Source organism: Agelaius phoeniceus, chromosome 21 (assembly GCF_051311805.1).
Source record: "Agelaius phoeniceus isolate bAgePho1 chromosome 21, bAgePho1.hap1, whole genome shotgun sequence".
In the NCBI taxonomy this organism is placed as follows: domain Eukaryota; kingdom Metazoa; phylum Chordata; class Aves; order Passeriformes; family Icteridae; genus Agelaius; species Agelaius phoeniceus.
In genome coordinates, this window is record NC_135285.1 from 1,612,369 (window position 1) to 1,634,697 (window position 22,329).

Sequence of the window (22,329 nt, forward strand, 5' to 3'; positions counted from 1 at the left end):
GTGCTCATGTGGAATGTGTTTGGAGATTGTTCACCCACAGGTGATTGTTCCATTGCATTCTGCTGGGAGTTGTTTTCACTCTGGGGCCAATCAGGGCCAAGCTGTGTCAGGGCTCTGGAAAGAGTCAGGAGTTTTCATTATTATCTTTTTAGCATTCTGTAAGAATCCTTTCTGTATTCTTTAGTATAGTTAGTATTCTTTAATATAATATAGTATCATAAAGTAATAAATTAGCCTTGTGAGAACATGGAGTCAGATGCATCATTCCTGCCTTTGTCTGGGGGGAATGCAAATACAATAGTGCAGTGTCCAGGAAATTCAGTTAATAGCACCAACAGCATTACTATTTATTTTTATTTTATATCTTATGGCTTGTAAGTGCTCATGACAATCAACTTTGGGTCAACTTGCTGGGTTTCTTGTTTGGAGGCTGATTATTAAATTATTTATTATGATCCCAGTGGCAGGTTTGATTGTTTGTATTTTTAGATCACAGAATTATGGTTAAGATTGGAAAAGACCTTGAAGATCTTCAAGGCCAACAGCCAGGCCAGCAGCACCCTGTGTTCACCACTAAACCATGTCCCCAGGTGTCACAGCCACATGTCCTTTGGACACTTCCAGGGCTGGTGACTCCACCCCTGCCCTGGGCAGCCTGTGCCAGTGTTTCACAACCCTCTCCATGAAAAGATTTTTCCTGATATCTATTCTAAACCTCCCCTGGCAGAATTCAAGGCCATTTCCTCAAGATGACATGGAAAGGATACTCTGAGTTTGATGGGAATATTTGTGGCAGTGGGATTCTTCCCTTGGCCTGGCTGGGGTGGGAGAAAGGAGTCAAACCCTTCAGAAATAAAAACTGGGGTTTTGAAATTCAGTTTATGGAATTCAGCCCTTCATGGTAGGCTGGTATTGTCACATGGTCACAGCTCACAATGGTGTAAATTCTGGTTCCAAAAGCCAACTTCCCAAAGCTTGGGGCAATCCTGGGCAAATTTAAGTGTTTGTCTCTTGGGAGGGACAGGTGGGGAAAGAATTCAGAATTAAAAATTTGAATTTTTTAGGTGACAAGAATTTACCACTCAGGAGGGACAATTGCTTTTCCTAAGGGCCCAGCTTATTCCTGAGCAGCAATTTGTTATAAATACAGCAATAATTTGTTATAAAATAATTTGTTAAATATAAATAAAATAAATAAATATAAATAATTTGTTATAAATACAGCAATTTGTATTTATAAAAACAGAAGTGTAAGAACAATGTAGTGACTGAAGGTAAAAGGTGTAAGGAAGAAAATGTAAACTTGTCTGAATAGTCTACTTTGGAGATATATTAGGCATAGAAATAAGGTTGAAATTATTATAGCTTTATTTGTTAAAGGAAATTGCAACTCCTGCATGATTCTTAAACTCATCTGTAATTCTTCAGGCCATGGGAATCCTGTTCAAGGTTTTCAAATAGGAGGAGTTTCCCAGTTATGTTTTCATTATTGATTGGCTCAGAGAAGTTCCTGGAAAGTGGATGGGACAGCCAAGGACCTCATGTAGTTAAGATGTATTAAAATTGGGAAGTAAGGAATGGAAGTAGCATTGACTTCAAATTAATGAATTAAATAAGTGAGACCTGTAAGGGAATTTCTTATGTAACTTTCAGCACCACAATTTGGACAAGTTGTAGAAAAGATCTGAAATTATTGGGGACAAAATGCTTTGTGTGGAGAGACTTTTAGAAGTTGCTGATTATAATTTTCTCCCTATGAAATGGCAATTTATTGGGTGCAAAAAATTTCTTTAGTTTGGTGAAAAAAATATTACTAAGAATAATTTCCTGAAATCAGTGAGGAAAATTTGGTGGATTTGCCTTTTCCTGGCAATAACAACAACAACAGCAACCATTATTATTATTGTTATTATTTTTAATTTATTATTAATTTTATTTGTGTTTTTATTATTTTAATTTTTATTATTGTAATAATTGTCTGATATTCTTCCTGTGTCCCTCCCCTTGAGCAGAGCCTGGTTTTGGGGCATAAAAGGTGACCTGGATTGATAAAGCAAGGACAGCTACATCCTGGCACTATGACTTCCAAGGATGTGGAACTGAATAGAAAATATGCTTAATTTTTCCAAAAAGGCATTTAAAATAAATAAGATTTCTTCAGCAGATCCCACCTTTTGTACAAACCCATCAACATCTAGATGGGCAACAGATGAGCTCAGAGGGTGAACTGCTCTCACAAATGAGGAAATTGGCCCCTGAAACTTAATGTTAACCCTATGAAGGATTTCAAGGATTTGTAGAGTATGGAAAATAAGATGCAGCAACTGAAATAAACCATCAGCAGCATCACCTCAAGCAGTTTTGCAGAAAGCCATAAAAACACCTCAAAGTTTGAATTCATCAGAGTTCCCTCTCTCCAGTGCTCTGCCCATTCTCAGTGGACAAAAAGCCCCACACCAAATCTCCAAATAATGACTGTACCTTGTACAAAGTGGGTGTGGGAGTTCTGGGATGTGTTGTACACCTGGGAACCATGGGTGGAATCCATGGGAGGATTTCAAGTTCCAGGCCAGAAGGAGCTGGGAAATAACAGGAGCATGAAGGTGCCAAGTTGCTGCCCTTGGTGTGCTAGCTGCTGTTTGTGAGGCTGCAGTGCAGGAGGTGCTCACAGCAGGATTTTTGTGTGCTTGCAGACAATTCCAGCGCTGCCAAGTCTGACATGGACATGGCCTACGAGAGGGCCAGGGTGCACCTGGCCCCCGAGGACGCCGCCGGCAGCCCCGGCGTGGCCAAGGTGGGTCTGCTCCTGCCAGGGCCCAGCCTGAGTCCTGGCTCAGTATCTGCTTTGTGCCATTGGTCAAAAAACTTTTAAACTAACTTGTAACATTGAGTTCTTGGTCTGCTGCCTGGGATGTGAGCTGCTGGCATCTTCCCATTGTCATAACCATGGAATGAGACTGATGCTGGAAAATCCAACAGCTCAAGGCACGTTCCACAGCAGTCCTGTCCTGTTGGTGATTTGTACATAACCTCCAGCTGGTGATACTTCCTGCTCTTCCTGCCCTGCCCTTCCTCACCTCCTTCTGCTTGCAGTCATATAAAGGTTTTCTTCCTGCCTGCAAAACGCTGCCCTTGTGGCTCTCTGTGAGTTGGGATATTTGGATTTGCAGGATGGTTTGGGTTGGAAGGCACCTCTGAAGCCCAGCTGGTCCAATCCCCCTGCCATGGCCAGGGACACCTTCTCTGCACCACCCAACCTGGCCTTGAATGGTTTTGTTATTGTTTTTTAACTTACAGGTGTTTCAGTAGATGTTAGTGGCTGTCAAGTCATTTTATTGCACATCTTGAGATTCCCTTGGTGAGCAATGGGAAACCACTGCTGCAACTTTTTATGTATTTTCTTTCCCTGACTCATGAAATGGATTATTTGGATTTGTCAGACCACGCTCTGTTTGTGAGAGGTCCTTAGAGCAAGGAACTAAACCTTGTATCAGCTGTAGGTTTCCAGTCATTATTTATAAATCTGTTTTTATTTTGTGGTCTGCTTTTTACAAATAGTGTCCTGGAAGTCAAGAGCACAAGACCCTCTTGAATTAGAAGCCTGCACCTTAAAATCTGGAAGGAAAGTGTTGCTCACTGTGACCTTGACAGGCATTTTATCTTTTCCTCCATCTTTGTGTAGAGGGTTGGTAAAGTTTTAGTTCATCAAGCTGGCAGCAGCCCAGTTTGTGAAGTCTCTCATTCCTTCCCTTTCACAAGCTGTGATGAGTAACTTTGTTTGATTCAAGTGTCAGGCTGTGCAGAAAAATGCAGGGATAATGAAGTGGAAGCTTTTCTTTTTTGGAAACCTAGATTTCCTTTTTCTCAGACCACCAGTTGTGGGTAGAGAATGCAGAGGATAAAGGCCAATTTTGGTAGGTGCCAATTTTGATGTTTAACCTGATCCTTGATGTGTTTCTTCTCTTTGCAGTCGATATTGAAGAAGACAGTGACAGTGACAGAAACTCCATCAGCAGTTTTCCATTACAGTGCTGTGCAGGACTCCTGTAACAGCAAACACATTGATGCCATCGTGGAAGCAGCAAAGAGAGACCTCTCAGCCCTGATGAAACTTGATGTGAGTTATTGCAAGGGGAACTGGCTTTGCCTCTGCTTTTCATTTCACTCTGCCAGGAACTGAAATGTGGATTTGTCTCCTCAGTGTGCTGAAGATGGGCTGGGTGTTTTACTCAACAGCCTGTTGAGGTCATTAGAGGGGTTGAAATAAATTTGAATTATTCTGCCATTTCAAGAGACCAGGCTGGAATGCAGAGCATCAATCTCCCCTCTCTGTGTGCAGTTAGCCCTGCAAGCAGCACATGTGCAATTCCTGCCACCTCCTGAGTGTGGGAAGTTACCTAAAGGTCCAGGTGATTGCTGCACCCATGAATCCTGGTGGCACTGCATCCCAGGGAGTTGTTTGGGTTTGGAATTGTCCCTGTGCTTTCCCAGGGCACTGGGAACCCAGCATCTCCCAGCTGGGTCCTGTGCCCATGGCAGGGGCTGTGCCTGATCCCTGCTGAGCTCAGCCCCTTGGTGGTGTAAGAAGGATTGAAAATTGTTTCCATCATTGCAGCTGCATTTCATTTCAGAGGTGTGTCTGTTCATGTGGATAATCAGACAGTTTGGGAGAGCTCAGCATCTGTCTCAGGCAGCCACACACATCCCTGGTTTGTCCCAGCCTGCTCTGCAATAATTCCAGTCTGCTGCTGCTGCCAGGGGCTGGGCACAGCTGCTGCACCTCCCCCTGCCTTCAGAGCTGTCAGCAAACAACACTTGCTAGAATTTAAAAGATTTTGCTTCTAGATTTTAGCATTCCCTCCTGACTTCCAAAATTATTCCCCTTGCAGCTTCAGAATCCCTGTCAGGGTCTTTCAGCTCCCAGTTGTGAGGCTGGAGGTGCCTGTTCCACATCCTCACTGATCTGAGGTGTCTCAGGCTGCAGGAGCCTTACCTGTCTCATTATGTTCATTTTCAGGTTTTTTCAGGCATTTATATCCTCATGAAAGGCTGCAGACTATTTTAGAATAAATTATTGTTGCAGAAGGAGTAAAGTAGGACTTCATCTGTTCTGTTCTTGATCCAACTATCAGATCATAAGCAAAAATGCCAAGATTACTGAAGCTCCTGATTACAGCACTTTTCTTTTAGTCTAGAATAAATTTCTCAGTAATTACCAAGTAGCAGTTCAGAGATAAAGTTGATTTCAACAGTGTCCTTAAAATGCAGCTCCTAATAGGCAGAATTTATAACATAAAGATCTAAATACTGGTGAAATAAGGTAGGATTTTCAAGCAGCTTAGTTTTTCACAAGCAAATTAGAATCTGTTGGGATGTGGCCAAATGTCAGAAATTGAAAACTCAATTTTTTTCCTATGTAGTTATACAAAAGTTGATTCTTCTACAGACAATGCAAGAATAATCTTACTGTGTACAAAGTATTTGTGTTCAATGCTGCTCTGCTTACATGAAAAAAAATGAATTCTTGTAAGGTCTTCTCTTAAAAAATGAGATAGAAGCATTTTAAATTGTCATTTTTCAGAGCAGCCAATCAGAGTGAATAAAATTGAGATGTTTGGATGACAGATGGTAGCTTTGGGGTTTTTTTTGGTTGTTTAGTTGGTTTTTTTTTTAATGTGACAGAGAGAGAGGATAAATGTCTCTAGAAAGAAAGGCATTATTTCAAATAACCTTTAGGCATCTCACTTCAGAATTAAAATTTTCTTTTTTTTTTCTTTTGTTTTAAGTAACTTGAATTCCTTGGCTCTCTGTCATGAATGGCTTTCAATCTCCTACAGTTTTTCTGTGTTTTCAGCTTTATCTTCATCTATGATGGGGAGGGTTAGGCAGTGTTGCAGGGCATCTCTTCTTTGTGAGTTACAAGGGAATTTACTTTGACAAAAATATTATTTGTCTCAGTTAATTATTGCTGTATTTAAATTGTTTAAACTGGTTTAAATTGTTTATAACTGGTTTGTGTTTTCACTTCCTACCATAAGCCCCTGCTAATTTGTTACCCAGAAATAATCTTTGTTGCTTCTTAAATATTGTAACCAACTTTGTTGAGTCTCCTGCTGCAATCATTTATCACAGTCCTGCAAAGAAAGAGACTGGCTGGGAAATGGAGGTTTTGGGGTAATTATTTCCCTTCTTTTCCCTAAAAGCTCCTGGCTGGGGGGCTCAGTGCAGGTTTTAGCCTAGACCCTGTAGCTGTGCAGTGCTGAATTTGGGTTTGCTGGTCTCACCCGTGTGAGAGAGGCAGGATGGATTCCATTTCTCATTTCTTTTCTTGCTTCATGGGGCAGTGATTGCCCAGCAAAGGAGGATTCCAAGGTGTGCCTGAGGTCACTCAGTCCCTCCCATGCCTGAGGCACAATCAGATACTGCTAAGTCATTTCTGGCAGGTTTTTGGCTGAGCTGCTCTTAAAGATCTCCAATGCTGAGGCTTTCACAGCCCTGAGTACAATCTATCCCAGTACTTAAGTAGTCTTAGACATGAAGAAAATCTTGGCAGCAATTTTTTTTTTTTGAGCTGATGCAGCCTGAAAATGCTCTTGATAAGTAGAGCTCATGGGGGAGCCTGAATTCCCCTGCTGAGAGGCACTTTCAGAGTTACAACTTGGGCTTTAAGAATAGATAATACTATACAACCATAAATGTCTAAATATAGAAAAAACATTCTAGAAATTAGTTGAGTTGCTATTGCTGAACTGAAATATTTTGACAGGTGCTTGTCAGGTTCTCTGCATTGGATATGTTCCCATGAAACAGATTGGCTTTAATAAAACTATTTTTGATGAAAATATGTTCTTTTTATCAGCAGTAGGTGTAAAGAATAATTGTGATTATTTCACTTGCACTATTTCTTTTCACCCCAAAATAGAAAAATTCCAGCCTGGCAGAACAATTACACTGGTGGAGTGTTTACATCTCAGCTGAGCTGGTTTCCTGCTGGAATGGAGTTGATGACTGGGGTCACATTGTGCTCTGCTCTTATGCTCAATTGGTTCTTCTGTGAGTGCAGCTTTTGGTGCTTCTGCCTCTGAGGCAGAGCCAAGCACCCAGGGAAGCTGTGAGAGCCAGGACTGAGCTGCCTCTCTTCAGCCTGACCTGTGCACTCATAACTGAGCCTTGTTTTCTGCCCCAGCCCCTTCAGAAATTCAACATTTTATCAGTGCTGATAAAATGTTGAATTTCTGAAGATTTATAAGAAGGCTGGAGAGGGACTGAGGGCATGGAGTGACAGGACAAGGAGGAATGGCTTAAAGCTGAAGGGAGGGCAGGCTGACATTAAATATTAGGAAGAAATTCTTTATTTGAAGCATGATGAGACCCTGGCACAGGGTGCCCAGAGCAGCTGTGGCTGCCCCTGGATCTGTAGAAGTGCCCCAGGCCAGGCTGGACCCTGGGGCTGGGAGCACCTGGGACAGTGGGAGGTGTCCCTGCCTGGACTGGATGAGCTTCAAGGTCCCTTTGAAACCAAACCAGCCTGTGACTGTGTGATTTGCTGGTTTGAGTGAAGGTTATGCCAAAGCAAAGGTGGCCTGAAGCATTAGGGTTTGATCCTGGCTGCACACAGAAACCCAAATTGTGTGGGCAGTTCTTGGAGATGGAAAAAAAACTCTCTCCTGTTTGGGTGTCTGTTCTGCACTCAGGGTTGTGGTGATTAAAGCAATGTTAGGAAGTTTTAGGTTCAGCCAGCTCATCTCCCTGGCATTGCAGGGGATTGGGGTCCAAACTGAGGGTGGCTTTTGGGAAGATCTTTCCTCCCATGTGCTTTTCAGTTGGGAGTGAAATTCCCACTTTTGTCTGCCTGAGCACAGGAGTTGATGAGCTTGGGGAAGCTTTTGTTGTACAATGTGTGTGAAAATGTGCTCTGCAGGTGGAGCACAGCTGAGCTGTGTGCCCAGGGCTGGCCTGGGACACAGCCAGTGTGGGATGATCCTGTCCAGGTACTCCATGATACAGAGAGTCTCCTCTAGTTTCACCTTCCTTTGCAAGTAACTTGATGTTTGATGGTTTTCATGCCACCTGATACAGATCTCTTTTCATTAAAGCCCCTTTAAGGGTCTGGGGGGAAAATTGATGAATAGAAAATCCTTAAGAATCCAAGTGTGATCAATTAAAATTGATCATACCTTTTTTTTTTTTTCCTTCTGGAAGAAATATTGGTTGGGTAGAGAATTATAAAAATAGGTGCCATATTTTAAAGAGATTCAGGTACTTGTAACATAGTCTTAACTGTTGTTCTTACTTGCTTTATTTGGGTGGTTCCTCACATTCTGGGACCTTTACCTGTGCACAGAGCAGTAAATTGTACCTCCCACCCCTTTCTTCTCCAGAATCCTGCACTGCTGAATGGCAAAGTGACATTGCATCAGGTCACTGCTGGCACTGTGCTGTCCAGGCAGGGAGATCAGGTGAGTCTGGCTCAGTCTGTGCCTCTCCAGGAGGTGTTTATACACATTCATGGAAATAAAACATTCCCACCTGTCCCTCCCAAGCCACCTCTTCTGGAGGTGAAGCCCCCCAGCTCTGGGCCTTCCTGTCCCAGGACTGGGCTGCAGCACAGCCAGGGTGGGACTCTGGGTGTTGTCAGCTCTGATGGACCTCGTGGGAAGCTGTGGGGTCATCCCTCATCCTTCCTCAGGACTGGGAAGCCTTCTCTCAACCCTGCACTTTGGGTTTCTGTGATGCCACTCAGTGGCAGTAAAGCCCTCATTCAAAACCAATCCAGCATTATTTGTTGGTAGCAAAGTGTGTTTAGGATATAACAAGCTTCATTTATAATAATCCTGTGTAAATAGAGGAGCTTAAGCAAAGCAGCTGATGGGCAGCTCCAGTTGCACTGCTGGGCTCTGCTCTGCTGACCTGCCATGCCCCTCATCCTGCAGCTGTGATTCCCCATTATCTCCTCCTCTCCCAGTTCTGTTGTTATTCCTTGATATCTCAAGATGCAGCCTTCATTTTTCATAACCACCCAAAGAGAAATGCATTTTTCAATATTGTGCCTGCTTAAATATTCATATCCTGCTTTTAATAATTCACTATTGTATCTTATTTTACCACCTAATTGTTCAAAAGCTATAGGGGAGCTTTCTGGGAAACAGATTGGTCATGATGGCTCTGTCACTGGGATAATTGCTTTTAAAATCTGGGGGGGGATTTTTATTGAGCTCTTTTTTTATTTGGTTTTATTTTTCCCTCCCATTTGCTCCAGGATGTCAATGTTTGCTTTGTGGTCTCTGGGATGCTCCATGTGTACCAGAGGAAGATTGACTCTGAGGAGGACACCTGCCTCTTCATCACCCACCCTGGGGAGCTGGTGGGCCAGCTGGCTGTGCTCACTGGGGAGCCCCTCATCTTCACCATCAAGGCCAACAGAGACTGCAGCTTCCTCTCCATCTCCAAGTCCCATTTCTATGAGTGAGTTCTGCCATTCAAACATACGTGGATCTGGGGTTTTTTAAGTGTTTTTTAGAATTTTTATTACTTTTTTGAACAAAGGACCAGGGTAGTGACTGTCCCCCTGTGCTGGGTGCTGCTGAGGGGCCACTCATCAAATCCTGGGGTTAATTTTGGGCCACTCAGTGCAAGAAGGACGTGGAGGGGCTGGAGCCCCAGGAGAGGCTGAGGGAGCTGGGCAGGGGCTGAGCCTGGAGCAAAGGAGGCTCAGGGGGCCCTTGTGGCTCTGCACAGCTCCTGAAAGGAGGGGACAGCTGGGGGAGGTCAGGCTGTGCTCCAGGGAACAGGGACAGGAGCAGAGGAAATGACCAGGGGAGGTTCAGGGTGGATTTTTGGAAAAATCTCTTCACTGGGAGAGTGGTTGGACATCTGAACAGGCTGCTCTGGCAGTGTGGAGTCACTGTCCCTGGAGGTGTTCCAAAAAAACGTGTGAACACCCAAGATGTGGCACTTTGTGATAAGGTTTGGTGGGCCTGGAGGTATTCAGTTAAAGCTTGGACCTGATGACCTTGGAGGTCTTTTCCAACTCTAATGATGCCATGGATTTAATCCCAGTATTGGGTGTCTGTGCTGCTGCAGGTGCATCCCACAGCAAACCATGTTTTTATGGGGTGGGTTCAGGTGTGTGGGTGAGCTGTGGTCCCTCTGTCAGGTGGTTGAACTCCAGCAAGGAGCAATTCAGGGAACATGGCAATATTAAATGGCTTAGAAAAAATCTTTGTTCAAGGCCTATAGAGCATTTAACCCAGAGGGGTGGGAATTATGGCCCAAGTTTCTTATACTTCATAATTCAAATAAAAAAATCTGCCCAGAGCCTGCACTGTGCTTGGTTAATTGCTGCTTTGCCAGGCCCTTTGTCTTGGATTAATTATTCCTTTTTGTTGGAAAACCTCCCCAGTTCTGTTCCCAGACAGAGCCAGGGAGTTGAGTGTGTTATGAGTGATTGTTGTGGGTGTAACTGTGGGGTTTTAATGCTCACTAATAATAGAACAGGTTAGAGAATAATTCCCCTGTGCAGGACAGGTTCCTTCCTGGACCTTGGAAGTAGCACCTGATTTGGGATTTAATGCTTAAAGGGGAATACAGGTAATTAAAAATGCAGTATGATGGCTGTGGTTAGCCTTGTTGCCAATAACAATGATTAATTCTTGATTTATTCTGTGATCTTGTCATTTAGAGTTAGAATTAGTTCACACACATCATTTGTGTCTAATGCACAATCTCCTTTTCCAGCTTCTGGAATGTTCCATGAGTCCTGAGTTACACAGAGCACTTCTGGGGGTGGTTGTGTTTGTAGGCCCCTGGGATGTCCATTTCTGCACAACTTCCTGCTTTCTAAATAATTGTTGTTGTTTGTACTCCTGACCAGCTCTACCCCAGCATCCTCACTGTGGGATTTTGGTTTCCCCCCCCAGGCAGAGGCTGTGGAGCTGAACCTGCTGTGCTCAGCAGGTGCTGCTTGATGAGCTGTGTTTTTCCCAGGCTCTGAGGTGGTTGTCAATTCTTTGGCCTAATTTCTGAGAGATGCTTCCCACTTGTGCCATTCCATGTGGTTCCAGGCTATTTCTCCTAAACAGCCACTTTTTCTCCCTGTCTTTTCCTGCTGTTGTTTTCCTGCTTGTTTCTGGCTTCAAATTTCATTTTGTTGTCTCAGCCAGCCAGGCAGATTCCACCTATTCCTCTTTTTTTTTTCCTTGTTTTTTTGCTATTCAGGACTGGATTCTTTCTCATTTACTGAAGCTCATTTTCCTGAGATTTCTCTTCTCTCTAAAGAACTGAATTACCTCCTGTTAATTCCAGATTACCTTTCTGCTTCCATTAACCCCTTACCAGTCAGGGATCAAGACCCATCAATCTATCATCTCATCATTATTTTTGGGGCCTTTCCAAATCTTTCTTTTTCTCCTTCAAAGTCTATTGTCTGTTCTCTCCATTTTACAAGCTCTGTGACATTCCAGCATTTCATCTTCCCAATTTGTCCTGAAGCCCAGGCTTTATGGCACTTCTGGGCCCATATTTAAAAGTGACATTGGAGAAGGGCTTTGAAAAGCAGCAGATTTCTTCCACTGGTTCATTTTTGCTTTGAATTCTATGAGAAAGAAAAACTTGTTAATAAAATAGGATGTAGTTCCTTTTGCCATTTTAGTGTAAATTCTGTGTTCATAGTTCCACAATGTTCAGCTTTCTTCTTTGCCTGGAATCTCAGAGGAATTATTTTTCTCTTAATTTGTTCATTTTTCTCTTAGCTTACAGACTAGGCAAAATTTGACAAGAACTCCTGTTATTCTCCAAAATTCCATTCTTCTTTTCCTGTCCCATGTGTTTCCTCTTTTCCTCTGTGCTGCCCTGGAACACTCTGTGTTTTTTCTCAATAATTAATGAGACAGTGAAGCAGAAAGTGGTCAGTGGTTATCATGAGGCAAAGAGCACAGCAGTGGAAGGAGCCCAGGGTGGAGAATTGAGTGTTGGATTAAATCCTTCCCCTGAAACTGCAGGGCAGGAGCCTTTTTTGTGCTGCTGCCATGAGCCAATGGCTGGCTGTAGGTGCAGAGTGCAGGCCCAGGGGTGGCACAAGCTGGTGGTGCTGAATCCAGGGCTGATTCCATGGAATGTGCCTGCAGTGCTCTCGGTGTGCAGCTCCTGGAAAACAGGAATCAAGTTGTCACCAGGATCTCCTGGGGGAATAAATTCAGGATCTGTGCTACCAGTGGCTCTCTCACATTTTCTGCTTCTGTAAATTTCACACTTTGGAAGCTTAATCAAATGCACTTGCCAGAGAAGCAGGAAAGCTTTGATTTTTATTTGGTCTTGCCAGCTAAGCTGAAAATCCCATTGCAGCCACATCCCCAAGAATATCTGCAGAAGCTCCAGACTTTCACAGAAACTACTTAGCCCTTATTGTTACACTTGGTGAGCTTTCTAGTAAAGAATCCTCAAAGTCCCTTCAGAAACCTCTGTATTGCAGAGCTTTGGATTTTCATTTTCCCAGTACCAGGCATGTGCCAAACAGATGATCAGGGATGTAAATGCCCATGTGTGAGGAAGGAAACTGGGCTGATAATGGGGGGAAGAACCTCTTTTCTCTTCTCCTGCATAAGGGTGGGTCTCACCTTCTGTGTTAATTCTCTTGTAGAAGCTGCATGGAACTGAGGGACATGAGAGAACTCCAGGTGGAAATAAAAGAAGCCTGTCAGTTTGCATTTTGAATGCATTAAGTATTAAGATATATATTATGAGGGAGGAAAAGAGTAAATGGCTTTTATTGATGACAGCAGACAGCCTGTGTGGGAAGAGACTTTGAGGGCTAAATAAGCATGTGGAGTAAAACCAATGAGCTAAAGCATCCAGGATTTTTTAGTGGCTTTATTTAACTTTTGAATCTGCTGACAAGGGGGATAGGGCTGGGTGTTTTCCATGTGTTTGTTGGTATCTTGGTTGGGATGGCATAGAAAAATCAGGATCAGGGAAGAGGGTCAGGAGAGAAAAGCTGTCCTGCTCTTTGGTAATGGTGTTTGCTGCTGGGTCTTTAAGTGTTGTAAATGTAAGAGGAAGTGTTCAGTTTAATTTACCATGTAGACATTCAAGTGCAGGCATATGAGTGGGGTGAATTCAACATGAAATAGGAATATGTGCCTGTGGATCCCTGCTCTTTCAATTCCAGGGCTTCTGACTGAAATTGTAGGCTCCATTAGTGCAGAAGTAGTAGTTGGAGCTCTGGGTGAGGAGAGCAGTACCCATGGGAAGCTCCCTGTGAGCTGCACTGTCCCACAGTCCCTGGCAGCTCTGGGGCCCTGGCTGCAGCAGTGGCACTGATGAGGAGGAGTCCTGGTGTTGGAGAGACTTCAGGGCAGGTTCTGTGCCCCATCCAGGCAGTGCAGAGCTCCTGGGGAGTCTGCTTTTGTTGTCAAAGTCTTGGATTGTGGATCTCTGCTTGGGCTTTCTGTGATCCTGCAGGGTTGCAGTGGTCCACAAGAGCTGTAATCCAGTTAGGGAACAAGGAGTGGCAGTGCTCCTTCCACACCTTTCTCTCTTCCTCAGTTATTTAGGGGTGAGGTTAGATACACAGCTGACATGAGTTGTGCTGAGAGAGAGCACAAAAAGGAGATTTTCTTACCAATCTGGCACCTTCCTTGTGAAGGGAACATGGATGAAGAAAACTCAACAAGGATCCTCAGGTTTCAGGTGAAGGGTGAAGTAATCTTCAGTCTAAAAAGAAGGAGAAATTAGACATTCCTGCAGCTGGAGCAGCCCTGAGAGGGAGCTGGGGGTGCTGGGGCTGAGAGCTGGAGCTGCCCCAGCCCTGAGCCCCTGTCCTGGGCTGAGCCCAGCGTGGGCAGCAGGGCAGGGGGGATTGTGCCCTGTGCCCTGTGCTCAGGTGAGACCCCACCTGCAGAGCTGCCCCAGCCCTGGCCCAGCACAGGCAGGAGCTGGAGCTGCTGCAGAGACCCAGAGGAGGCACCAGGGGGATCAGGGGATGGAGCAGCTCTGCTGGGAGGAGAGGCTGGGACAGCTGGGATTGTTCACCTGCACAGGAGAAGCTTTGGGGGGACCTCAGTGTGGCCTTGCAGGGCCTGGAGGGGCTGACAGGAAACATGGAGAGACAATTTACAGGGGTCTGGAGTGCCAGGACACAGGGAATGGCTCCCACTGCCAGAGGGCAGGGATGAATGGGATATTGGGAATTGGGAATTGCTCCCTGTGAGGGTGGGCAGGCCCTGGATCCCTGGCAGTGCCCAAGGCCAGGCTGGACACTGGGGCTTGGAGGACCCTGCTTGTCCATGAGCAGGTTTGATGCACCTCCCTCACCTTTCTGTGTGCACTTCTCATGCTGGGGCTGCAGGCAGAAATCGACTTCTTTGTGAGATGTTACTTCTTTTTTGTGAAATAACTATTTTTTAGCAGTCTGGCCTTGATGCTGCACAGGAAAGACAAGCTGCCCTAACAGGCAGAACAACCTGACATGTGTGTGATCCATTCTCCCCTGGGAGTGCTTCAGGAGGTATTTGAGTGCTCACTCCCACAGTGACAGGGTGAAGTAAGCTTCAGTCTAAAAAGAAGGAGAAATTAGACATTCCTGAGCAATTCCCAGGTGTCTGTGAGAGTGATTTTTGCTAGGCCTCACAGTCACTGTGGAGTTTGAGGTTGTCCTGGCACAACCTTCTCAGTTTTTTAGTTTGAGGAACATTCTGAATTACATGGTGTCTTTATTATTAGAGACTTTTAAGCATGACTAAAAACATTCAGTGTGAAGATTGAGAGCTTTATTAGAAGATATTTCAGCTCTTTGTGGTCTTTGCAAGAGGAAAAAGGGAATATTTGAAATGCAGAGCAGGTGTTTTATTTTTAAGCACCTCAGACTTTACATATAAAAAGATTCTGATGTGATATGTGGGGGAAACTGAGCACGAGCAAGAGACTGAGATGGGCAGAGCAGCAGGGAGGGAAGATCCTGAGGACAGGATCAACATTTTCCTGAGTCAGGAGAGACCTGTGTGAGGGGAAAATGAGGAGGGTGGCTCATACACAGGAGCTCATGTGGCTCCTGTCCCTCCTGCTGCACTGGGAGAGGGAATTGGGGCAGGCAGCAGGACTGGCATCCTGCTCCTAGGACAGTGCCAGCTCTGAGTGCCATTTCCTTTGGGCTGGGCTGGAAGCTGGGCAGCCCCTGTTTGGTCAGAGTGCCTGGTGACAGTGGTGGTGGCAGGGCTGGGAATTCCTGCTCAGCTGCACTGGGATGTGGTGCCTGTGGGCAGCTGTTCCTGTTGTGGGGAGGTTCAGTAACTCTTTGGTTTTTCCTCAGGATCATGAGGGAGCAGCCCAGTGTGGTGCTGGGGGTGGCCCACAGTGTTGTGAAGAGAATGTCCCCCTTTGTCAGGCAGATTGACTTTGCCCTGGACTGGATGGAGGTGGAGGCTGGACGAGCTGTTTACAGGTGAGATGTGGACAAAATTGTGTGTTTGTTGAAATTTTCCTGCTTCATGAGCTGTGCTCCCTTGGGGATGTGTAAATTGAGAACTTCAGGCTGTGTTTATTAACTATTCCATTTGGTTTATTTGTGTGCTTATTTTGAGATTATTTTCTTTCTGCAGTACCTTCAACATTGCTTCAATCTGTTCTCTCTACATTTGCTAAATTATTTTATACTATTCCTCATATTTTCTGTTGTTTTGGCAAGCTTTTTAAGTGATATAATTGATTAAGACATGGTTCCATGTTCTGGTGGTGGTTTCTGCATTGTTGAGGGCATGAAGATCTATTGCTCAGAGGTTTTCAGCCTTTCTGAAAAAACCAGCAAAACTCAAAGGTAATTCAGTTAGGCTTATTCAGCAGTAAATTGAAAATAGGACTTTTGTGTTTAAGGGGCAAAAGTTACCTTGGAAAAACTTCATTTTATGGATATGTACTAGGATGCAATTGAGCTGTTATATGGTTGCTGCAGTGGTGGGAGAGTAACAGTCTAATTAGAACATGATCTGTGTAATTGTAATTTTCATAACCATACCTGCAGCACCAATGCCAATGGAAGTTTTGGATTACTCTCTGCATCAAAACACTCCTAGCTGTCAATATCTTGTTAAAATTTTCTGGAATTCCTTGCATTTGTTTGAACTCCACCACCAGAAGTGTGACATTCCCAGCAGCACTCCTAATTGTGCCAGCAGAAAAGTTCTTGGTAGACAAAGGTGTGTGCACCAAATCTGGAGCCACTTGGGGGTCTTGCTCTTTGACCTGCAGAATTCCTCTGCACATCCACGTTGACCTTGCAGTGGGAATGAGCTCCTGAGTAGGCAGCAATGAGCCTGTGGTGTCCCTGGGGCCTGCTCACACCCTGGTCATCCCCTGCCAGGCATGGAACCCCACACTGGCTTGGGTTGGAAAGGACCTTAAAGCTCATCCAGAGACACCTCCCACTGTCCCAGGTGCTCCCAGCCCTGTCCAGCCTGGCCTTGGGCACTGCCAGGGATCCAGGGGCAGCCCCAGCTGCTCTGGGCACCCTGTGCCAGGGCCTGCCCACCCTGCCAGGGAACAATTCCTAATTCCCAACATCCCATCTAAACCTACTCTCTTTCAGTTTGAAGCCATTCCTTGTGTCCTGTCACTCCTTATCTCAGCTCCCTGTGCACAGCCCGTGCATTTACACATTAAATACATTTCCAGTCACCTTTTAACAAGTTCCTGCTCTGTTTCTCATTTGCTCATTAAATATCAATTAAACACTTTCCTGCATTTTCCACGCCAGGCAGAGAAAAACCACAAACTTGTCCAAAACCTCCAGATGCATTTGCTGAGCAGGGACCTTCCTTTATCGAAACAGGATGACCCCCATGCAGGGAGAAATGATGCATCTGACTGCATCTTATCAGAAGGCTAATTAATTACTTTATTATACTATATTATTCTATATTATATTACCCTTTATTACATTACATCTAAACTGAATCTGCCAAGCACTCCACTGCACACACTGCACAGAATCTCATGACTGTCAGCTGAGAGTCCCAACACACACATTCTTGGCCCTTGTCTTGGTTTAGGGCAAATTTGGGAGAAAACCTCCAAAGGGGCCCCTCCAGAAAGCAAACCCACATAGTTCCTCCCCCCAACCGGTTTGGGAAGGATTCCTTGGAAACCAGTGGAAAGAACCTGTTTATTTAACAGGCAAAACACCCCCAGCACACAAAATGAACAATACCAGGTGACACCACTCTGTCACCGCTCTGAAATGATGACAAATTCAGAAAGTCTCTCTTGGGGGTGGTCACTCTGTTCTCAGTCCCTCCTGTGCTGGGGCAGCTGCTGCAGCCACAAGGGGCAAACTCTTGGTGTTTCCCAGGTCCCAGCCCCGAGCAGGTTCGAGTAGGTCCAAAAAAGGGAAAGGAGAAACAGTCCAGGGATAATTCGGACTGCTTAGCTAAACTAACTAATGAGCAGAAACAAAAAAGCAAGAGCAAAGCAGGAGCAAGAGTAGAGCAAAAAGCCAAGCAAAAAGCAAAAGCAGCACCATGCACTGCCCTGTCTCTGTGTCCCACCAGCCGTGGGGGAGTGGCTGATAGCAAAACCAAAACAAAACATTCGCTCTGCAGAGCCAGTCTTGAAGGCATAGAACATGATATCCAGCATAAACAGAACACAGGAATGGGGATACAAACATCATAACATCACCCTAGGACAGCCCTGATAGGCCAAGGAAACAAAACACCATCACTCTGGGTAAACAATCTCCACATTGCATTCTACTTTTGCCCAAACACAGGCACAGCAAATGAGGTAAGAATTGTTTTCCCTTTCTCTGAGGTTCAGAGAATGTGAAACCCAGAAATATTCTTGGGAAGAATTGTGCCTTGCTTTTCTTTGTGAAGAGAAATGTGGTGCCATTCCTTGATGCTGGTTGTCCCTGCAGGCAGGGAGATGTCGGGGAAGATGAAACAGGAAAGCCTTATAAATATGATTGCTTGGCAAAAGATTTTGAGAATATAGAAACTATAAGTGAGATTTAAATGAAAGCAAGCTTTGAGATCCCTCAGTTACTGAACAACTGGAAAACAATGGTGTGGCCAGCTGAAGGTGATCCCCTTTTGATGGAACAACACCCTCTGCTTGCAGACAGGCCCAAGGGGCAGAGCAGACCCTGCCAGCTTGGCAGAAGGGCCCAAAGAGGAGTTCTTAGGGATTAAAATGTAACACAGGATGGTAATGGAATGATTCTTATAGGCTGTATGTAAATGCTATAGGATTTGTACATTGTACTAGATTGGTTAGTGAGAATCAGAATATTCAACACAGAAGAAGATTCATTGTATTGTACCGGGAACCTCGCTCTCTTATGCTTCTGCTCTCTTACCCTTTTACTCTACTCTCTCACCCTCTCATCCTCTCTCCCCCTCTCTTCTCTCAGTCCTGCTCTGAGCTGTGCCTGGCAGCTCCCAGCAGGCCCCTGCACCCAGGCCCTTTGCAATAAACCCCAAGTTCCAGCCCTGGATGCAGAGATCTCTGGTCTCCGTCCATCCCCACCATCCTACCCCTGACACTCCTACAGGGACACAAGTCAGACTGTGCCATTCCTCGATGCTGGCTGTTGTTCAGACTGTGCCATTCCTTGATGCTGGTTGTTGTTCAGACTGTGCCATTCCTTGACGCTGGCTGTTGTTCAGACTGTGCCATTCCTTGACGCTGGCTGTTGTTCAGACTGTGCCATTCCTTGATGCTGGCTGTTGTTCAGGCTGTGCCATTCCTTGACGCTGGCTGTTGTTCAGGCTGTGCCATTCCTCGATGCTGGCTGTTGTTCAGACTGTGCCATTCCTTGATGCTGGCTGTTGTTGTTGCTCTCCCTGCAGGCAGGGGGACAAGTCAGACTGCACGTACATCGTGCTGAACGGCCGCCTGCGCTCCGTGCTGCGCATGGACGACGGCAAGAAGCACCTGACCGGGGAGTACGGCCGGGGGGACCTCATTGGAGTGGTGAGAGGGGCCTGTCCCTGGGAAATGGGGTTTGCTCCATGCCAAACACACTCACTCCTGCTCCCATCCCTCAGGCAGCTTTAGGGCTTCCAAAGTTGAAAATCTGGGAAACTCCTTTCAGCCTGGGAAGTTTTTATAGTGGTTGCTGAATGGGTTTGAAAAGAAAGATAAACCCCAAAGAGGTTGTGTTCTGCCCAGTGCTCTTCTGTGCCATGGGTTGCTTTCCTCCCTTTCCTATTCCAGCCTGTTAAATTAGGGCTGGAATAATTGCAGGAATGTGCACTAACTGGGGATTTGAATAAATTCAGTGCCATAGGAGGAACCAGTTTGGATGAGCCCCACCCTGGAAGTGAGTGGTCCAACCTCCTCAGAGTTAGCAGAGCTGACTTCAAAGCTTTGTCAGGTTTTTCAGGGAGTGTATAATTATTATAGCTATTAAAGCAACTGTTCATTTCAAAATTGTAGTATTTATCCATATTTCATTTCTCTCTTATGTTCATTTTTTGTTCCTCAGACCTAGTTTTGTTTCTCAGACCTAACAGCAGAAATAGGAGTCATAAATATGCGTTGCTTGTTTGATTTTTATATTTAAAATCAGAAGATTTCTGAAGTTCTGAGCTTGTTGTTCAGACCCTTTTCTGCCTTCTGAGCTGAAAACTAAGCACTGAAAATGTATCTGTTTATAGGCAGAATTAGCATAGTTCTGAAGCCATGTGAATTAGGATTAGTTCTATGGGAAGAAATTCCTTTTTATAGGAATAAAGGGGAAGCAGGAGTCTGAGGCTCCCCTTAGAGACCTGATCCAAAATTTTGTCCATGAGGCCAAAATTTGGTCCATGAGGAAGTTCTGGTGGTGCTCCCAGCAGAGACAGGGCTGGGCTGGGCTGCTGCTTGCCCCATATTTGATATTTCCACGTGCACAGGATTTAGGGATTTCTTCCCACACTCAGTGGGATTGTTTGGAGAAGCAGGCCCATGCTGGAATGTGCTTCTAACACAAATTTTATTTGTTTTTTTTTTTTTTCTTTCTTTGGGATACTTCATTAAAGGTAAAATAACTTGGTTTGACAGGAACTAAAGCTGACATCTTTTGTGACTAATCACAATGGTGTGAGGCTTTTTGGGCTGTGAAGAAGGGATTGTCAGTGTCACATCCAGGCATTTCCTGCTTTCCTCTGCCTGTGATGTTCTGCAGCTTTTCACTGTCAAGCTCCTGGAGTTTTGCAGAGTTCCCAGGTTAAAAACAGACCTGTTCTACTTTCTGAGAGCAGTTTTGAGTGACAGGGCAGCATATGGTGCTCAGAGGGTGGGCAGGCCCTGGCACAGGGTGCCCAAGAAGCTGTGGCTGCTCCTGGATCCCTGGAAGATGCCAAGGCCAGGTTGGATGAAGCAGCCTGGGACAGTGGAAGGTGTCCCTGCCCATGGCAGGGGTGGCACTGGATGGGGTTTAGGGTCCTTTCCCACCCAAGCTTTTTTAGAATTCAGTGTTTCTATGAAATGGCCTAAACTCCACCTCTCTGTGCAGGTTTTTCCAGGCTGGCCCAGCTGTTTCTCTGGGCAGGAAGGAGGAGGGGGGTTGGTGGAAGGACTGGGCTGTGTTTGCTGTAGCAGGGCCTTGTTTGCTGCGAGTGCCCAGGCAGGGATACAGAAATACCCGTGCAGTTTGTGCCTAAAGCACAAGTCCCTGTTTTGGATCCACGTTATGACATGAATCACGTTGGAGACTTCAGTGACTCTGTGGACGTTGTCATCTCCTTCCTGCCCACAGCTCCCAGCCCCACTGACTCACTCTGCCATTTGTTGGAAGTGTCTCCATGCTCTGGCTGCCTTTTGCAAACATGGGGGAGGATCTGTGAAGAATGCCAGCATTATTTCAGAGGGCATTAGCAAAGCGATATTTTTGCTTTTAAAAAGTTTTGTTTATCCCCTTCTGCAGAATCTGTTATAAACCTTTAAAAACCTGCTGAAGGGTTGGAGTTTTTTTTCCCTGACATTAACATAATTGGGGTTTTGGGTGCTTGCAGGGAATGAAAGCAGCAGTTGGTGTTGGTAATTGGTTTTTTGGTGAACTGGTGGCTTTGTTCCTCCCCGAACGCCTCCGAGACCCTCCCGTGTCACCCCTAATTGTGAGCACCAAGCAAACAGAGTCTTGTAGTCGGTGGCTTTTTGTTTACTGCCTCTGTGTCAGAACTTTAAAATGCCACCTGTCATTTGCATAAGAGATGAGGCTCTGCCACTCCTGCTTGCAGGAGCACAGCAGTGCAGGATGAGGGATTTCAGACAGGATGTTCATTTTCAAGCGTGTGCCTGCACTCCCGGGGCTCAACTTGTGGCTCAAACTGTTTTGTTCCCTGCACTGACTCAATGGCATCTGTTCCTGAGGTCTGTCAGTGCAGGGGGAGAAGAGCAGATTAGAAACTGAAGTTTCCTTCCCTGTGGAGTTCCTTAAGGAGCTGACAAGGACAGTTCTGTCAGGGGAAAAGGACCCTGACTCTCAGGGAGACTTTTTGGATGGACACTGGCTGCTGTTCTCCCTATTGATGGGCAACTCCAATCACTGTATCTGGTCACAACTTGGCTTAGAAGCTTCCAAGGAATTTTTAAAGGACAATAATGAATCTGTTAAATAATTCCCTCCCTGAAATACAGTTGACATAAGTCTTGCTTTCTAGAGACTAAGATTTGACTCAGGGGAAATCTTTTAATTTGGTGATCTGTTGCTGTAGATGCACTTAGGGAAAAATGTTGAAATGTCAATTTTATCTACCAGCTAAAGGGTCTTGTTTCTTATATTATTATAATTTCTGCCATGCCCTGGGTGATCCCAGAGGATATCAGAGGAGACATCTGTGTGTTGATGGAGTGGAAGGGCTTCTCTTCACCAGCTACTTGTTTAAAATGCTTATCTTAGTCTCTCTTGATGTTGCTGCTTTAGTTTTGATCTTGATTAACCACTGGAAATTGTAGTTTTTACTCTTGCTCTCTTGATCTCATTAGCACTTTTTTGTGTGTGAGAGAGGATTCCCTTTAATTTGATTTTTGTGCCTATCAATAGCAGGTGTTGACCCAGGCTCTGAGGTTCTGTTGTTCCTGGCAGTGCTGCTGAGGCTGGGGCAATTATCCCCTGGTTTATTATTATTATTTATCCCCAACTGCAGGGCAGGTTGTCAGAGCACAGGGTCACAGCTCCAAGCATGTGTTGAGGTGGGTGTTCTTTGCTTTTTGTACTGTTGGGAGGACAGCAGTGGGTGAGGAGAAGGCAACAAACCCATAGGAGCCATTCCTCAGAGTAATCTGCTGCTGGATTGAAGTTGTTTGTGCACTGCCTCACCCTTCCATCATTGAAGGTGATGGAACCTTCAATGC

At 45.2% G+C, this 22,329-nt stretch overlaps 1 protein-coding gene across 5 annotated transcripts in view; it reads left to right on the forward strand.

Moving 5' to 3' along the window:
* The window catches only part of PNPLA7 (patatin like domain 7, lysophospholipase), a 134,348-nt gene that overhangs the window by 24,115 nt on the left and 87,904 nt on the right, over window positions 1-22,329 (forward strand). For all 5 annotated transcript variants that reach the window (XM_054646220.2, XM_054646221.2, XM_077188922.1 and 2 more), the window contains 6 exons: window positions 2,694-2,794; window positions 3,971-4,117; window positions 8,382-8,459; window positions 9,260-9,465; window positions 15,305-15,436; window positions 18,840-18,963. In XM_054646220.2, the coding sequence (XP_054502195.2) occupies window positions 2,694-2,794; window positions 3,971-4,117; window positions 8,382-8,459; window positions 9,260-9,465; window positions 15,305-15,436; window positions 18,840-18,963 (788 nt within the window). The remainder of the gene's footprint in view (window positions 1-2,693; window positions 2,795-3,970; window positions 4,118-8,381; window positions 8,460-9,259; window positions 9,466-15,304; window positions 15,437-18,839; window positions 18,964-22,329) is intronic.